The sequence below is a fragment of the Rhynchophorus ferrugineus genome, unplaced genomic scaffold, assembly GCF_030347505.1.
Source record: "Rhynchophorus ferrugineus isolate W39M unplaced genomic scaffold, kcgeb_rfMv2 rfM3, whole genome shotgun sequence".
Taxonomy (NCBI): Eukaryota; Metazoa; Arthropoda; class Insecta; order Coleoptera; family Curculionidae; genus Rhynchophorus; species Rhynchophorus ferrugineus.
Window position 1 is genome coordinate 33,793,535 of NW_027472582.1, and position 15,851 is coordinate 33,809,385.

Genomic DNA, 15,851 nt, shown 5'->3' on the forward strand with positions numbered 1-15,851 from the left:
ACCTTTAGTGTTCAGTTTCAGATCGCTTTCAATATAAAAAAACGTAGACGTCCAATATTATTGGGCAATATTTGGGTTTTTGCAATATAATTGACCATATGTAGACGAGATTGAAAGGTTGCGCGATATAATGAGTGATTTTCAAAAACTTGAAATTATATTACATAAACGGGAAAATATTGTGCCGTCTATTGTCAAGATTGTACGTCTGGACTCGCAATTGAGCAATATATTGCACAACCTCCTATATAGCCTCCATACAATACAATAATAATATTTCTCTTTATAAAACCGACCAAGTATCAATGAATTTTTCATCTATACCAATTTCATACTAATCTCATAATTCACAAGTTTAAAGCTCACAATTTTATTTTCATCAATTGTCAACTTGTACTAGATATTAAAAATTAGCATAGCGTTTAAAAATTTTCTTTTATAACTGATTCACCACACATCAACGCTAGACCACTTTCTGAAAAATTTGAATAACGATTTCGAGAGCCTGTTACATTATTTAGTAGGCATTTCCAAAATAGTTTGCTATTCCTACTTGTACGCTAAAAATGTAGATACATTCATACCAGTAATTTTAGGAGACAATAATGTATTGATTCATGCTTTTTAAGTAAATGTATTAACTATAGATTAAAATACATTTTATATTAGACAATACTACTACCTTAGTTTATTACAGCACACTCCTGGCACAACACACAGGCCGAAATAGTGTTTTTTTAAATATATTTCGAAGTCTCCTTTTTACCAACGAGGATTTATCTGGACTGGACCTACTGTTTAACATGGACTCCGAACCACGGTCCTCGGCATTAAGCCTACCGACTGGCGAGTGACCAACTTAGAACTCATCCCAAATAACATCCGGTCTTACATGACTGGTTAATGGCGTGACTGAGATCATTTTCCTTGTAGGATTTTGCACTGTTGTCTAGGTCAATCACAAACAAAAATTTATGACCATGCCACAGCAATGGTAGGTCCTGCGCCAACCAAGCCGGCCGTAATTATTCTTATAAATAGCAATACCAAAGGATAACTGCGATCCAAGAAGCAATCCTGTAAATTATATTTTCTATGTGACAAACGAAGTGATGAGACGATTGTATCATATTTGTACATCGTCTGCTTTAAGGATATTGCATATAAGTTGAAAAATTATCGTAAATAAAACAATATTTATTATAATTCTTTAAAAGAATGTTTATTAAAAAATAATAATAGGAGTATAACATGTTGATTCAACATTTTCTATATTAATTTTTACTCGAAATGTAAAAAAATTCGAATCTTATATTAGAAAAAAAATGAAAATTTCTGACGACATAAACGACGCATATGTCAGGTTTTCGTATCAATTTGTTCATTTTCTGTCACTTCACTTATCTGCTGAATATAGTTGAGAGCATTTTCATAGGCTTTCTTTACCGCTTTTCTATCAGATTGTTTTCTAGGTTCATTAACCTAAAACAAAGTAAAATTATTAATATACCCTTCCTGTTTTAATTAAATTCAAAATGAATATGATTTAAATTATTAAAAATGTAATAAACATAAAATAAGATAAATGATTTATTTTGACTTTCAGCGGGAAAAAACCAGTAATCTATATATTGTATGTCACATCATCAGTGTTACAACATTCAACCATATGTTGAAAGATCTGTAAAAACCTAAATTCAGATATTACTTCTTCTCATTACTACTATTTTATATATAAGCAATGCAATTTAAATTTATAAGTAAAAGATTCAATTTCAATTCTGAATGTGTTATCCACAATATTCACATTACTTATGAAAACATCAGCACAAAAGCATATACTTACTTTTGCTTCATCTTTTTCAGTGTCAACTCCCATAAGCTCCAATTTTTCTGCTGGTAACCACTGCCATGTTCTTTTAGCATCAAAGAATAAAACTAAATATACATGTTCAGTGAATTTCGATGACAAATCTAACACTTCTTGTGGTGGCGTGGGTAATGGAACACCTTTATGTATATAACCTTAAATAAAAATACCACATATAAAACATAATACAAATAGAAAAATTAGGTCTACCAAGTCAATTCATTTCTAGTCTTATCCATTGGTTTCTAAATTATTTTGAAATGTATATAACATATATGTGCAACAAAACAATTCAATTATATACAAGAATTGGTATGCTAACTTTAGACGTGGTGAAATGAGCACCGAAGACGGTGAACGCAGCGGACGCCCAAAAGTGGTTGTTACCGGCGAAAACATTTAAAAATCCACAAAATGATTTTGAACGACCGTAAATTGAAATTGAATGAGATAGCAGACACTCTAAAGATATCAACTGAACGTGTATATCACATCACTCACGAATATTTCGGTATGAGAAAGCTCTGTGCAAAGTGGGTGCCGCGCGAGGTCACTTTTGACCAAAAACAACGACGAATTCATGATTCGGAGCAGTGTTTGAAGATGATCAAGCGTAATATACTCGAGTTTTTGCGTCTATATGTGACAATGGATGAAACATGGCTCCATTATTTCACTCCGAAGTCCAATTGACAGTCATCCGAGTGGACTACACACGATGAATCCGCTCCAAAGCATGGGAAAACGCAACAGTCGGCTGGCAAGGTTGTGGCGTCCGTATTTTAGGATGCGCATGTAATAGTTTTCATTGACTACCTTGAAAAAGCAAAGACCATTAACAGCGACTGTTGCGTAGCGTTAATGGACCGTTTGAAGGACGAAATCGCAGAACAACGGCCGCATTTGAAGAAAAAGAAAGTGCTGCTTCACCAAGACAATGCATCGTGTCACAAGTCAATGAAAACAATGGCAAAAATCCATGAATTGGGCTTAGAATTGCTTCCTCATCTTACTCGGATTAATATATCAATATGTATTTCCCAAATGTTGGACATATAAATAGTTGGGTGGATGCGCCTATATGGTGAAGGCGTGTGTATATATGGTTGCATAAATAAATGCCAGAGTAGTTTCCTTGAAATATAAAATTGTATGAACGCTACGGCGCATGCTCGTGCTAAAGCAACCCGGGCAATATGAAGATCCGGTCAATTTGAGGCATTCTGTGTTGTGGCTTTAATCGAGTTTGTAAAGTATAAATACAGAGCAACTCAGTTGAATTCATTGTTTTAATTGCCCAAACACCTTCATCAAATCGATTCTAGAAAATAGGTTCTAGCACAAATTAAAATAAAATAAAGCTACCTAAGCTAAAGTTAAGAATACACTATATAAGTTCGTGTGGTTTGGTTCGGTTCAGTCTTCACATTGCTGTGATTTAGCAACCTGATTTCATGTTTTAAGGCGAAATATTGGATCACTCCATAAATCAATTTGCTTTGGAAACCAACTCTTCGTTGTTTACGTTGCGATAAATATTGGTAATTAATCGTGAAACTTTTGTTTTGGCTGCGTTGGACTACTAGTTGGTTTGATGTTTTAGTGCAACAATACATTTGCACCCCATAGGTCCAAATTGGTTTTGTGATTGACTGATAAACCAATCTCTTTGATTTTAGGTCAAGTTGAGAGTATCTTCCAACCAACCAGTATAGCTGCTTGACTTTGAGTCTAATCTGTTCTGGTTTTTGTCTAACATGGTATTTCCAATTTAACCTGCCATGGATGCCGAGGTATTGAACTGATTCTGCTTTAGGAATCGGTCACCCGTCAAGTGATATAATTTGGTTTTTGTCATTTCGCCGTAACGCACATTTTTCTCTTGCCTTAAGCAGAACCATGATAACTGTGCTGTCGGCAAATGTTCCGAGTGCTGTTGCAAGTATTGTATCCCAAGACACTCCACTGGGGAACGCCAATAGAATTTAAAGTTTAAATATTGAGAATGTCTCTTCATGCGAAACTATACATTTTCTTTCAAAAAGATATGATTCCAGCAGTTTACAGTAATTATTCAGTAGCAATTTGCTCATTATGTACATTAAACTCAAATGTAATACCCAGTAAAAGCTTGTGAGACGTCCAAGATTCGAAATCCAAACTGTAAATCTGGTATTTCTATAAATGGTTTAATATGTTTTAACAGCAGTTTGTCAAATAATTTTGATATCACAGGTAGCAGCGAAATAGGTAAGATAAGATCCGGCTTGTACTGCCGGTTTGTCGGGTTTTTTTAGCATAATTATTTGAGCAACCTTAAAACATTCCGGAACATGCTTCAGTATCAAACAAACATTGAATATATACGTCAACATCATACTTGCGTAGAGTATATTATGTTAAATATATGACTTGTCTCGATACAAGAGCCAGTATAGAAAGGAGGAAGAAAAGTTATTAGAGGGCGCTGGGACTTGTATCGAGTGGGTATAAATTACGAGGGATCAAAATAAAGTTTCTCTTTTGTTCCAAGGCCATAAGTGGTGTATTAATTCCGTCCCGTCCCGAATCATAAGTGATTCGTAAAAGGTTATGGGCCTAGAATTCTCGGTGTAAATGAGAAGTAGTAGGGTGACGACGGAGAGTGCAGGGGAATGGAGATTAGGAAAAAAGTGTTTGGTTCGGTATAGTACATATATAGTTATATATACACGAAGGAAAGAGGAAGTAACAAGATGGCTGTATGCAACAGACGGAAATTAATTTCGGAGCACTAGAGCACTCAAAGATCAATGACCATCAGAAGGAACACCAGAAAACAAGAAAAATGTGATCTTGAGTTATAAGTAGGATAGAAGAAAACATTGTAGTCAATGTAGTAAATAGTGGTGCAGTGGTTAAGAGTTTGGAAGGTCAATCACGTGTATAATATACAAGGATCAGTGAAGCACTAGTAAACTAGTAACGTGGGATCCAACAGAATTATCAGTAGGATAGAAGGAAACATTGTAGTCAATGTAGTAATTAGTAATGAAGTAATCCAAGTTTAGAAAATCCACCATGTGTATAATTTATAATGGTCAGGGAAACACTAGTAAACGAGTAACATGGGGTCCAATATAATTATCGGTAGGATAAAGAAAACATTGTAATCAATGTACCAATTAGTAATGTAGACGAGTTTAGAAAGTCAACCATGTGCAAGGACCAGAGAAATATTGGAAACTAGAAAAAGGGGTTGAACAGAATTACAGGTAGAATGAAAAGCTATCGAACCCAATGAAGAATTTTTAATTTGTAAGGATGGAGAATAGTTATTTTGAGTTTAGTTACAAAATATTAGAATTTTGATATAAATATCAATTCTATTGGTGAAGAAGATAGATAAATCTTGTTCTATGTGCGTAGAAGCTAGAGACAAGAACAAGTGCAATCGAAGAATTAATTTATTCAGATATTTATAGACTAATAAACCCTATATCTGAAGATGGAGGAAGATTTATAAAGGATAGAAAATACTAGATGATTTGTACCATTTTACCAGAGTAAAAATCCTTAAGACAGAAAATGAAGCTGAAAAGAATTTCAAATACTTAATGTATGAATTAGAAAGACAGCATGGAGTAAAGCTATTTTGTAGGAAAAAGGGAATTCATTTAGAATATAGCAATAGCCCATTCACCGCAAAGTAATGGAAAAGCGGAAAGATTAAATAGGACATTATTAATTAATTAAATTTAGTTCTGATTACGAACTAAACAAGATACCAACAATTAAATCGAGCATTGTATGGATTGAGAAATTCACCTAAAGGTTGGAATACAAGATGACATGAAGAGTGTATAGTGGATTTAATGGACAGTCTTTATGAAGTTAAACAATTTATAGGAATGGAAAAAGCGGTTATGATCACACAAATTGAAATTAATATTAACACCAGCAAGAGTGGAAAATAATTTAGTTATAATTTAAAGGGTAATATATAGAAGATTAAAAGGCATATAAGTTTCGTTAGTTACAAGATCGCATCTAAGCAGATCAATTTGGTACGCCAATGGAAGTCAACTTCAATATGAATAATAGTAAAGAAATAATTAAAGATATACCGTTTAGAAAATATATAGAGAGACCAATATAAGGCGAGCATAGAAAATTCTAAAGAAGAATCTGTGAGTGAACTGATGCATATAGTTTTGCAACAGGAAGAAGAAATCAAGAGTTTGAGTGATGAAAAAAAAGCATTCAAGAGCACTTAGACAGTTCTAGGTTATATTAAAAATATTCTGATTTTGAGTGGGAAATGGAGTGATAATGATTCTGATAGTAATGGAAATAACAAACATATTAGGATTTGATTCTGATGAATATGGTCTAGATGAAAATAACAATAAAACAAAAGGAACTGTGAAGAATGTTAAAAGAAAAAAAAAAGTGAAAGTGACCACCCATTAATAATTGATTTGGAATATAGAGGTAAAGAACAGAAGAAAGCTCATAAAGCAGAATAATGTTAGTGAATGATTTGAGTTGAAAGTAATAAGTCAAGGTGATAAAGTTAGAAAATTGGAGAAAACAAAATTGAGTACAATATTAGAAGCAGAAAATGGAGATAGTGGTGACCAATTAGTTATGACACCTCAGTGATACCAGAAGACTATGGCCATGTAAGGCAGAAGTGGACTTGAAGGAACAAATTAAGAAGACGGCAGTGGTGACCAATTAGTTATGATACCAGAAAGCCATGGACTAATGTAAGGCGGAAATGGACTTGAAGGAGCAAGTTATGAAGACTGGTATGGTAATCAACTAGGAAGGATTAAGGGATTCATGCCATTTGATAAAAACAACCTGGAGGCATGGAAGAAATTTATTCGAAGAGAAATAGATGTGTATGTTTGGCAGCCCAAGAACAAACTATATAATCGATATTAAATTGGACAGTGTTTTGGCGACTATTTCTATGAGTGTTCAAAGAGAATTGCTTTTAAGTAGAAAACTGACCGTTACGTTTGTTTATCACATAATTGTGTAGATTCATTTGAGTAAATTATTAATTAAAGTTAAAATTCTCGCGATGTAGAAATAAAATAGTTTTAAGTTTGAACAAATTTGTATGTACAATGTAATAGTTTTGTTCTGGCAATTTGAATGTACTATTGTAATCTTTGTTTACAGTCTTAATTAGATTAAGTTATATAGTACATTTAAATTGAAGGGGAGTGTTAAATATATGACTTGTCTCGATACAAGAGCCAGTATAGAAAGGAGGAAGAAAAGTTATTAGAGGGCGCTGGGACTTGTATCGAGTGGGTATAAATTACGAGGGATCAAAATAAAGTGTCTCTTTTGTTCCAAGGCCATAAGTAGTGTATTAATTCCGTCCCGTCCCGAATCATAAGTGATTCGTAAAATATTATACATATGGTATACATATTACGCTATGGACACTTGCTCGTGGCAATACTTTCAATAACCCAGGTGAAATATCATCAATACCTGAAGTATTTTTAGAATTGAGATTGTGGTCTGTGGCAACTTACACTGGTTGATGTGAGTAATTCACTTCCTTATGCAAGTGTTATTAATCGTGAACCCCAAACCTTTGTTCTAATATTGAAAATAAATCTCTGTATTGTTGTATTATTTTGTATCTTGATGATATCTTGGTTGATCTCCACTTATAGTGTCAGAATATGATGACATGCGAACTTATTTTTGTGGCAGTTTTTAGATGATTAAGATGACGCAAAGTTGATATTTTACGCATTATATAATAAAGACCAATATTGTTCCAAGAATCAACAAACAAAATAGAATTAATACATTAATAGAATAATATAGTGAACGATTAATCCAAGTTTAGCTGAAATTGTCAGCTGTGAGCAATCAAAGTAAATTGAAATTAGCGTCAGTTTTTGAATAGCTGGTGTTAATAATATAAACAAAAGGGCTCAAAGGGCTGTAACACTAAGGAGACATCGATGAAGTTTTACAATATGGGCAGGAGAACAGTTTATTAACACTATATTCAAGCAGTTCCTGGTGCTCAGACCAAACTGAAATCCCTAATTTATTTGCTGAACCTTTTGCTTTGGTCTCAATCATCCTCCTCCCTCAGAAACCCTAACGACCTTTCTATCAACCTTCCGTTTACTTTCAATGAACTATCCTGAGCTCGACGCCCGTTCTTCCACTTCTGATTACAGACTCGTCTCCCTCGCAGACTATCTAAATTATTCTAAATAATGATCCTTAATCGACTCTTCTGATCCCTAGAAATCAATTCAATCCACTCCTAATCACATCGTGGAGTTCAAGTCAAAACGATATTGATGGTGAAAATGTATAAATGCATTAACTACCTAACAACATCTCATGGGACTATCTCTTGATCTACAGTATGCATTTAATCCAGTGAATAGGGAGTTGATCAGGAATAAACTTCATTCCCTTAGATACAAAATCAATATTTTATTATTTGTGCACAACTTCCTCAACAATCGATCCTTCCGGTCTATTCGAAAGGGTTCCGTCCTCTGTCTGTCCCTTAAACAATGGATTTGCTCAAAGCTCCGTCTATTATGCAGTTAAGTCTACCAACCTAGGAGAAAGACTTCTATAAAGAGCTATGAATAGATTATCTCCCAAGTCCTCAGTCATCCATTTCAACCGCAAAGGCGGATGCTCTCGCGTGCTTTCGACCGATTTACATTTCATATCCGAGACATATTCTATTGGTAGCTCACCTAGAAGCACCACATTGCCGAACTAAAAAACCGATGTACTCTGATCTATTTATGCTGCATATATTCTATTCATATGGTTACCCCATTGCCATACAGGTGCTGACTAAGAAACTATAATAAAAATATATTGATCATTCTCCCAAAAAAGAACAGTGCCTCTCTCTTAAATAACGCTGCCTCCAAGGGCTACATCAAAGTACTCTTAGTCATCCAAAAATCTCTCCTCAGAATACCGTTACATCAACCATTCCTCTCACTTACCATCGACAACACGCCTGTCTTAAATTTGCTGTTAGATCCATTGTACTGCCTCCCTCTGCACACCTAGTCTTTTCTTCGCCTCATCATCTACCCCTGACCCACCTCTCCTCTATATCTGTACCAATACCAATACATCCTCTGTAACATAAGACCCACTCTCTGAAGCTGAATTTAGTGCCGCTTATTTACTACCACGTTCAATTTCACCCTGGACTAATACTGCTTCCTTTATCGATACTTATCTCCGTCTTTACTGCAAGAAAACGCAACCCCTCTTTCACAAAAGCAATGTTTTTAATTACTCCTAATTTACTACATACATTTTATTTATACATATACACTTTTATATTTGTCTCCGTCCTTTATATATAAAGTTCATTGTTAGAAATAAAAATCATAATCGTATAGTCGCAAAATTACGATGAGATCGTCAAAAGCGACAAAAAATTAAATGGAATACATTTTTCAAATACTAACCTTTAGGCATCGTTGGATCAATGATCAAAGCTGGATACCAGGGATAACCTCTGCATTTAGCCCATACCAGTTGAAGAGGTTGGAGAATTTTATCTACAACAGATGTCGTAAGTGAATCACTCTCCTCATCATCATCATCACTTTCTATTTCACTAGGTTCGTGAGAATAGCAAGTCGACAGTGAATTATCGCTATCACTCTTTTCCTCATCTGTACTTTGTTTTTCACCACGATATATCTAAAGAGACAATGTGAAAAAAAATTACAATAATCAATAATATAACTTTATATACATATACTTTAAAACAATACCTTAAAACTGTCTGGTACATTGGTGGTACTTTTATTTACTGTAACATTTTCATTTTGAGAGTTACGAGCCTTTTTCTTCCTGAAAAGGAAAATGTTTAAGTATATCTTAATTAGAAGTTGATCAATTCTTACTGTTTATTAGGAGTCAATGGAGGAGATTCTGCTTCTATCTTTTCTTTGCCGTCATCTTTTTTCAATGCTGCTTGTGCCTTTTTGGTGAATAAGACAGCTGTTCTTCTATTTACCCCACCAGGAGAACCAACTAATAAAATGTCAATTAAATTAATTAAATGCATTTACAATAATATAGCTAAATATTATAATGTACCTGCTGAATTTGAGGTCACACTACTTCTCCCTTCTTCGTTTTCGCCATCTGATTGAGAAGCTCCATCTGTCTGGTCAGTTTGATCAGTGTGCTCAGTATCCATTTCACTCGGATTGTCAACTTTCAATTTTTCATTCTCATTTTTACCTTCTGTCTTTTCAACAGTTTGTGCTGCATTAACTAAATTGCGTTTAGCTTTATTAAGCTCACTGCGAACAATCTTAACACGTTTTGCCCTAGCTAACCCATGTTTCAAAGCTTGACTTTTAATTAAAAGATCATCTAATTTAGCAATTACATCTGGGCCAGTCTTTCCCTGTGTAAAGTAACATGAAAAATAATTTATAACAGAAATCTTAAAGAGTTATACCTGTAAATTTTCTAACTCTTTATCGATATCAGATGCTAACGCCTCCTCGCCACTACCACCACTTGTATTGGTCTGAACTGTATCTTTATCAACCTTTAATAATCCAGTAAGTTCCAGTTCTTTCTTGGCTTGTCGAAATATTGTGCCACACTGATCACGCATCTAAAATCGCATTTTTAAGCATATAAATGACATGAAAAATTTTAATATGAACCTTAATAGCTGCTTTATAGAACACAGTATCTCTATCATTATATGCTAAACAATTTGCTATCATAAGATCAAAATCTTTTTCCATAGCTGACAAGTCCGGATACAAGCCATTCTTTAATTTCTGTCTCATTGTACTTAAATCCATTGGTTCTGTAACAACTGTTGTATAATCTGGTACCTATACGTCAAAATTAAAAAAAGGACTCATTATATATTAGGTTTAAAACTCAAATTACAATCGTACTTCTTCTAAGTCAACTGGTTCAGTAAATATCTCATTAGTATCTTTGGCTTCAATCAGATCTAAAACTTTTCCTAAACTGGCCTCCAATGGCTTAAGTTTGACATGGAGAACCTTCTCGCATATTTTTGTATACTCCAATTTCATTTTCTCTCTTTTTCTTACTAATTCGCATAATAACCTATATTATTAAAAGAACTATCGCATAATTCGTATAATATTATATAATTACATAAATTAAACTACTACAAAAAATATTTTATTATCCTATACCTAGCCCTTTCCAAATCTTGCCGCAAACATTGCCAATATTTCAATTGCCTACATAACTCAATAGTATCGACATTACTGGTATTGGAATCCCTTGTACCTCCCTAAATGAAATTCAAATGATTACATGATAATTAAATACATTCTCAAATTGTTTCTACCTGAGCACTCTGTAATCTTCTTAAAAGTGGTACTCCATTTCTGTATTGACGTTTCAATGTCCAATATGCAATTAATCGTTGAATAAATTGAGATTTTTTTGTTATAGTTACTAATGAAGCTATTTCTTGAATTCTTTCAGGCGGTATAGTAGGTATTAGAATAACAGGTGCAGAAGTGCGTTTCTTGGCTAAAACCTCAAAGAAAATATTTTAACAGCCTAAATAACAAAATGTGTCAGATTCCATACTTTTCTAGCTTGTATCATTTTTTTTCGTGCATCTTCTTTTTTCTGGTCGCCTTTTTCTGTTTGTGTTTCAACGGGAGCATGAGTGTCGCAAAATGCAATTTTTTGGACCAACACTGGTTGACCAGCAACCTCACCACCCTAAATATAACATTACTTAATTTGAAAAACTAATGAGATTTAATATTACTTTTACTGCATCCATTTTCATATATAACCCTGCTTGTTGAGCACAAGTTACATGAAATGCTGCATAGCATGAACTTCTATGGCATTGAATACAAGCCCCGGTACCTTTTTGCTTGCATACATAACAAGTCAGCCGCCACCTAGCAGCGGGAATTGTTTCAATAGAATCTATAAAACAATAACTGTTAAAGAACAATGTATTAATATTGTATTTTCTATTGCTTTTTTATTTACCTATTGGCTCTAGAAAAACTGTATTTGCAAATCTTACTTCAGGAATCCACAAAGCACAAACAACATGAGCCCATTTACCACAATCTGTTTGTTTAAAAGCTCCTCCTTGATTAGGACATAAAACACAATCTACTGGTCTACTAGGAGACTGCAAACATCTATAAGTTTTTTAGAAATATATTTTTTATTAATGTGTGTGTATATATATATATATATATATATATATATATATATATATATATATATATATATATATATATATATATATATATATATATATATATATATATATATTTGATGAATGATGAATAGCAACCTTCGACACAGCCACTGCCCTTCTGGTATATAAGGTACCCCATAACAATCTTGATGTACCGCCAAATTGCACATATCACAAAAAAGGATTACATTAGTATTTTGGCATTCACCATCCATACAAATACAGCATACAGCATCATCATCGACTACAGCACCTCCAGCTTGACCATTAACAGCTGCCTATAATAACACAATTATTATAATGTCACAAATAAAACAGAACAAACATGTATTACTTGGAAGTAAGACTCTTTCTCTAAACGATCCATTAAAAGCTCTAAAGAATCAACACTAACTGGAGCAAGACCTTGAGACTCACTAAAAAATATTATATAATAACATAATTTAAAATACAATAAAAAAATACCGTTTCTCATTCATAATGGCCAACCATGCGGTGTCTTCCTCATCAACATCATATTCAACTTCTCCGTCTAATTCTTCTGTACTTTTTTCAATAAATCTAATATAGGCATTTGGTCTAGGTGGTGCATCACAAATATTATAGTCATCTAATTCTTTATAGCTGGCTTCTGGTAACTGTACTATAGGTTCAACCGGCACAGGGGCTACTAAAGGTAATTCTGATTTAATTTCTGCTTCTTGTTCCTCTGCTTTTATTTCATTTTCTTTTGCTATTACATTTAAAGGATCATTAATATTCCACCTACAATAAAAAAATGTTATATTTAAATTAATTCAAATGATGTCTGTTACCAAACCTGCAAATTACACCATTAAGATCAAACTGTACCATTTTTTGAGCTTCTTCAAACGTAAGAGGTTCTGGGACACTTTGAGTTACAGCTGGTGTTGCTGCTTTCGGACGATTTCTCCCTTTTTTGTTCTTGGGGGTTGATGGAGTTGATGGGGTTACCGGTGATGGATTATCATGATTATAACTCTAAAATTTAATTTCTCAACAACAACACAATTCAACTAATAAGCCTTACCTTTAAATGATACTGTAGACCGCAAACTGTTTTATAACTCCTTCCACATTTATCAACAGGGCAAGTATAAGGAGGGCCATGATCTGCTCTGACTTTCTTACAATGTTCGAGTATATCAAAATCTATACCCATTTTAATTATATTACGTATAAATAAAGAAAAATAATGTATTCCTAAAGCTGAGTTTTGTTTACAACTTCTATGTAATTACAACTGTCAATGCAATTATTATATGATATAAGATATCATAAATAAATTCAAGTCTTTCTATTTAAATATGATTTATCAAAAGTTTACATTCTAGACAGTTCCAGAATAACATAACCTAAAACCAAGATTTTGACATTCAAAAATTTCAAGTTTTAAAATTTATTTAATGATCTAATAAACAATTTGGTTCATTACGCTATTGTCGTTATTCACTATATTGCCAGAGATAAAATTATCGATATATAGTAAATATGCCTAGTATTGAAGAAAATAAAAGTGAAGTAGCTGGAGCGATTTGTGCAGCACCAGAATCAAACAGTAGGCATTATTACTATTAAATAGTGCCAATAGATATTAATTAATTTAGCGATTGGAATCATTTTTATAACATGGTTTTTTTACTTTTAGATGAATCTCAAGCAGTATCTCAACAACCCAGACAACCTACCAATTTGCAGGGATTACTACGGTTTGCTATGGAAGCTACAAAATCTGAAGACGCGCCAAGTGATTCGCAGTTTCACCAAATGGATGAAGAAGTAGGGAGATGAAAAATGATACAAAATAGAAATTTATTTAGAAAATTAATTTTAGAGAAAGAAATGGTTAGAAGAAGCAATAAAATCAATGTCAGTTGATGTTATACAAGTTTTACAGAAGCAAATAGAAATTTTAAAGAATGTAAATGAAATTAAATCTGATGATGATATATCTGAATATGAATCTGCAATCAATATCATTTTGGATCATATAGATAATATTGATATTGCATGTGGTAATTTGTTTATAATAGACAAATTAAATTTTTCATAATGTGTATTTGTTTCAGATTTTCATAAAATTGGTGGTTTTATGATTTTATATCCCTGTTTAAAATCTTCCCATGCGATGATTAGATCAGCTGGTTGTGAACTTTTGGCAGAATTATGTCAAAACAATCCATATTGTCAACAAGTTGTCTTGGACAATGAATTCATTCCAAAATTACTAGATATGATTGAAAAAGATGAAAATATACTAGTAGGTTTAAAAGCATTATATGCAGTCAGTTGTAAGTTAATTGATGGCATTATGGAATTGTGAATAATTTAGATATTTTAGCAATTGTTCGTCACAACCCAGAAGGATTTAACCAATTTATTCATTATAATGGTCCAGCTATATTGCTAACAACACTAAGTAAAGGAGATGATAGGTTTTTAAAAAAAGCAACCTTTATGTTAAGTACTTTATGTGACTGTGAGCCAGACTTCAAAAGTATATATTTCTATTGTTATATTATCTTAGTGCTTATTTAATTTAATATACATGATGTATTTTACCTTATTCATATATATTTTAGGTCGATTAGTATTCTTAGAATATGTTCCTACATTAATTAGTCTTGTGTCAAAAGAACGTCAGTCGAGCCACGAATTCGTTTTGGCTTTGTTGGCGTCCCTAGTAGAAGATAATGCCACAGCTATAAATGAATGTAGAAATACAAAGTACAATTTTCAAGAAGTATTACAGACCTATATAAAAAAGTTTGAAGCACAAGAAGAATGCATGGTAAATTAAATATTTCAAAATATAATAATATTTTACATACATATATTTTAGGAAGAAATACAACATTGCAAAAGGATACTGCACTTAGTTTTTGGTTTAAATTAATTATCCTAAACTTTATATTTAAAAAATATAATCTACTTTGAATAATTAAAGCTGTATTTTTATTTCTATTATACGGCTGCCTTTTTTATTAATAATAAAAATATAAATGTACTTTTAATATTTGTTTAATTTTATGTAATATAGGCAATATTATATTTATTCAATCCTTTAACATAAATAAACATATGCTGTGTAATGTAACACATTATGTATATCTGCGAAGCCGCATTAATACATTAGTTTTATGGGAATTGAGTTCAGTATTTTAACTTAGTTTGTTGTCTTACATGTATTATTTTTGATATATCAAATTAATAAAATATATAATTATATTCTACATGTATATATATATATATATATATATATATTATAGCCAGCCATTATAAAAACAATTTTTGGACGGGGCGTCTGTTAAATTCGCCAGTATATACTGCAACATATAGTATGCATCCGCGGAAGCATAGAGTAGTATAGCAAATCTCTATCCGCGTCTGGTTTTCAAAAGAACCTTTAATATCTTGATATTTTGTGCTCTTTGTGCTTTACTTATCGTTACACGAACTGAACTGAAAATAAGCCATTTAAATCATAACATAGGCCGGCTTGATGGTGCAGTGGTAAAGGCGATGGGACGGTCCTCTTACTGTTACGATAGCCGCGGGTTCGAATCCTGCTGGTGTATGGTCGTAAATTTATGTTTGTGGTTGTTTAAAATTTGTGAATGTTCTAGACAAGGGTGTAAAATCAATCCGACAAGGAAAATGATCCCAGTCACGCCAGTAACCAGGCTGGGTAAG

At 32.8% G+C, this 15,851-nt stretch overlaps 2 protein-coding genes across 3 annotated transcripts; one reads left to right on the forward strand and one right to left on the reverse strand.

Moving 5' to 3' along the window:
- Positions 1 to 1,196: 1,196 nt before the first annotated feature.
- Positions 1,197 to 13,491, reverse strand: Br140 (bromodomain-containing protein 140). Of its 2 annotated transcripts, none has more exons than XM_076399072.1 (19): positions 13,189 to 13,491; positions 12,958 to 13,139; positions 12,603 to 12,902; positions 12,472 to 12,553; positions 12,234 to 12,415; positions 11,918 to 12,075; positions 11,691 to 11,851; positions 11,498 to 11,635; positions 11,250 to 11,444; positions 11,092 to 11,192; positions 10,822 to 10,999; positions 10,579 to 10,755; positions 10,365 to 10,526; positions 9,995 to 10,310; positions 9,799 to 9,928; positions 9,667 to 9,745; positions 9,355 to 9,592; positions 1,847 to 2,025; positions 1,197 to 1,482 (listed from the first exon to the last, which is right to left on the reverse strand). In XM_076399072.1, the coding sequence occupies exons 1-19, from the start codon at positions 13,318 to 13,320 to the stop codon at positions 1,360 to 1,362; spliced, it is 3,213 nt and encodes a 1,070-aa protein (XP_076255187.1). In that variant the 5' UTR covers positions 13,321 to 13,491; the 3' UTR covers positions 1,197 to 1,359. The 2 variants fall into 2 exon arrangements, with proteins under 2 accessions (XP_076255187.1, XP_076255186.1); XM_076399071.1 differs by having other exon boundaries at positions 11,685 to 11,851.
- LOC143193111 (hsp70-binding protein 1) lies at positions 13,484 to 15,172 on the forward strand. Its single transcript, XM_076399079.1, has 7 exons — positions 13,484 to 13,716; positions 13,807 to 13,937; positions 13,993 to 14,173; positions 14,228 to 14,449; positions 14,500 to 14,655; positions 14,741 to 14,949; positions 15,001 to 15,172. The coding sequence occupies exons 1-7, from the start codon at positions 13,650 to 13,652 to the stop codon at positions 15,052 to 15,054; spliced, it is 1,020 nt and encodes a 339-aa protein (XP_076255194.1). The 5' UTR covers positions 13,484 to 13,649; the 3' UTR covers positions 15,055 to 15,172.
- Positions 15,173 to 15,851: the final 679 nt, after the last annotated feature.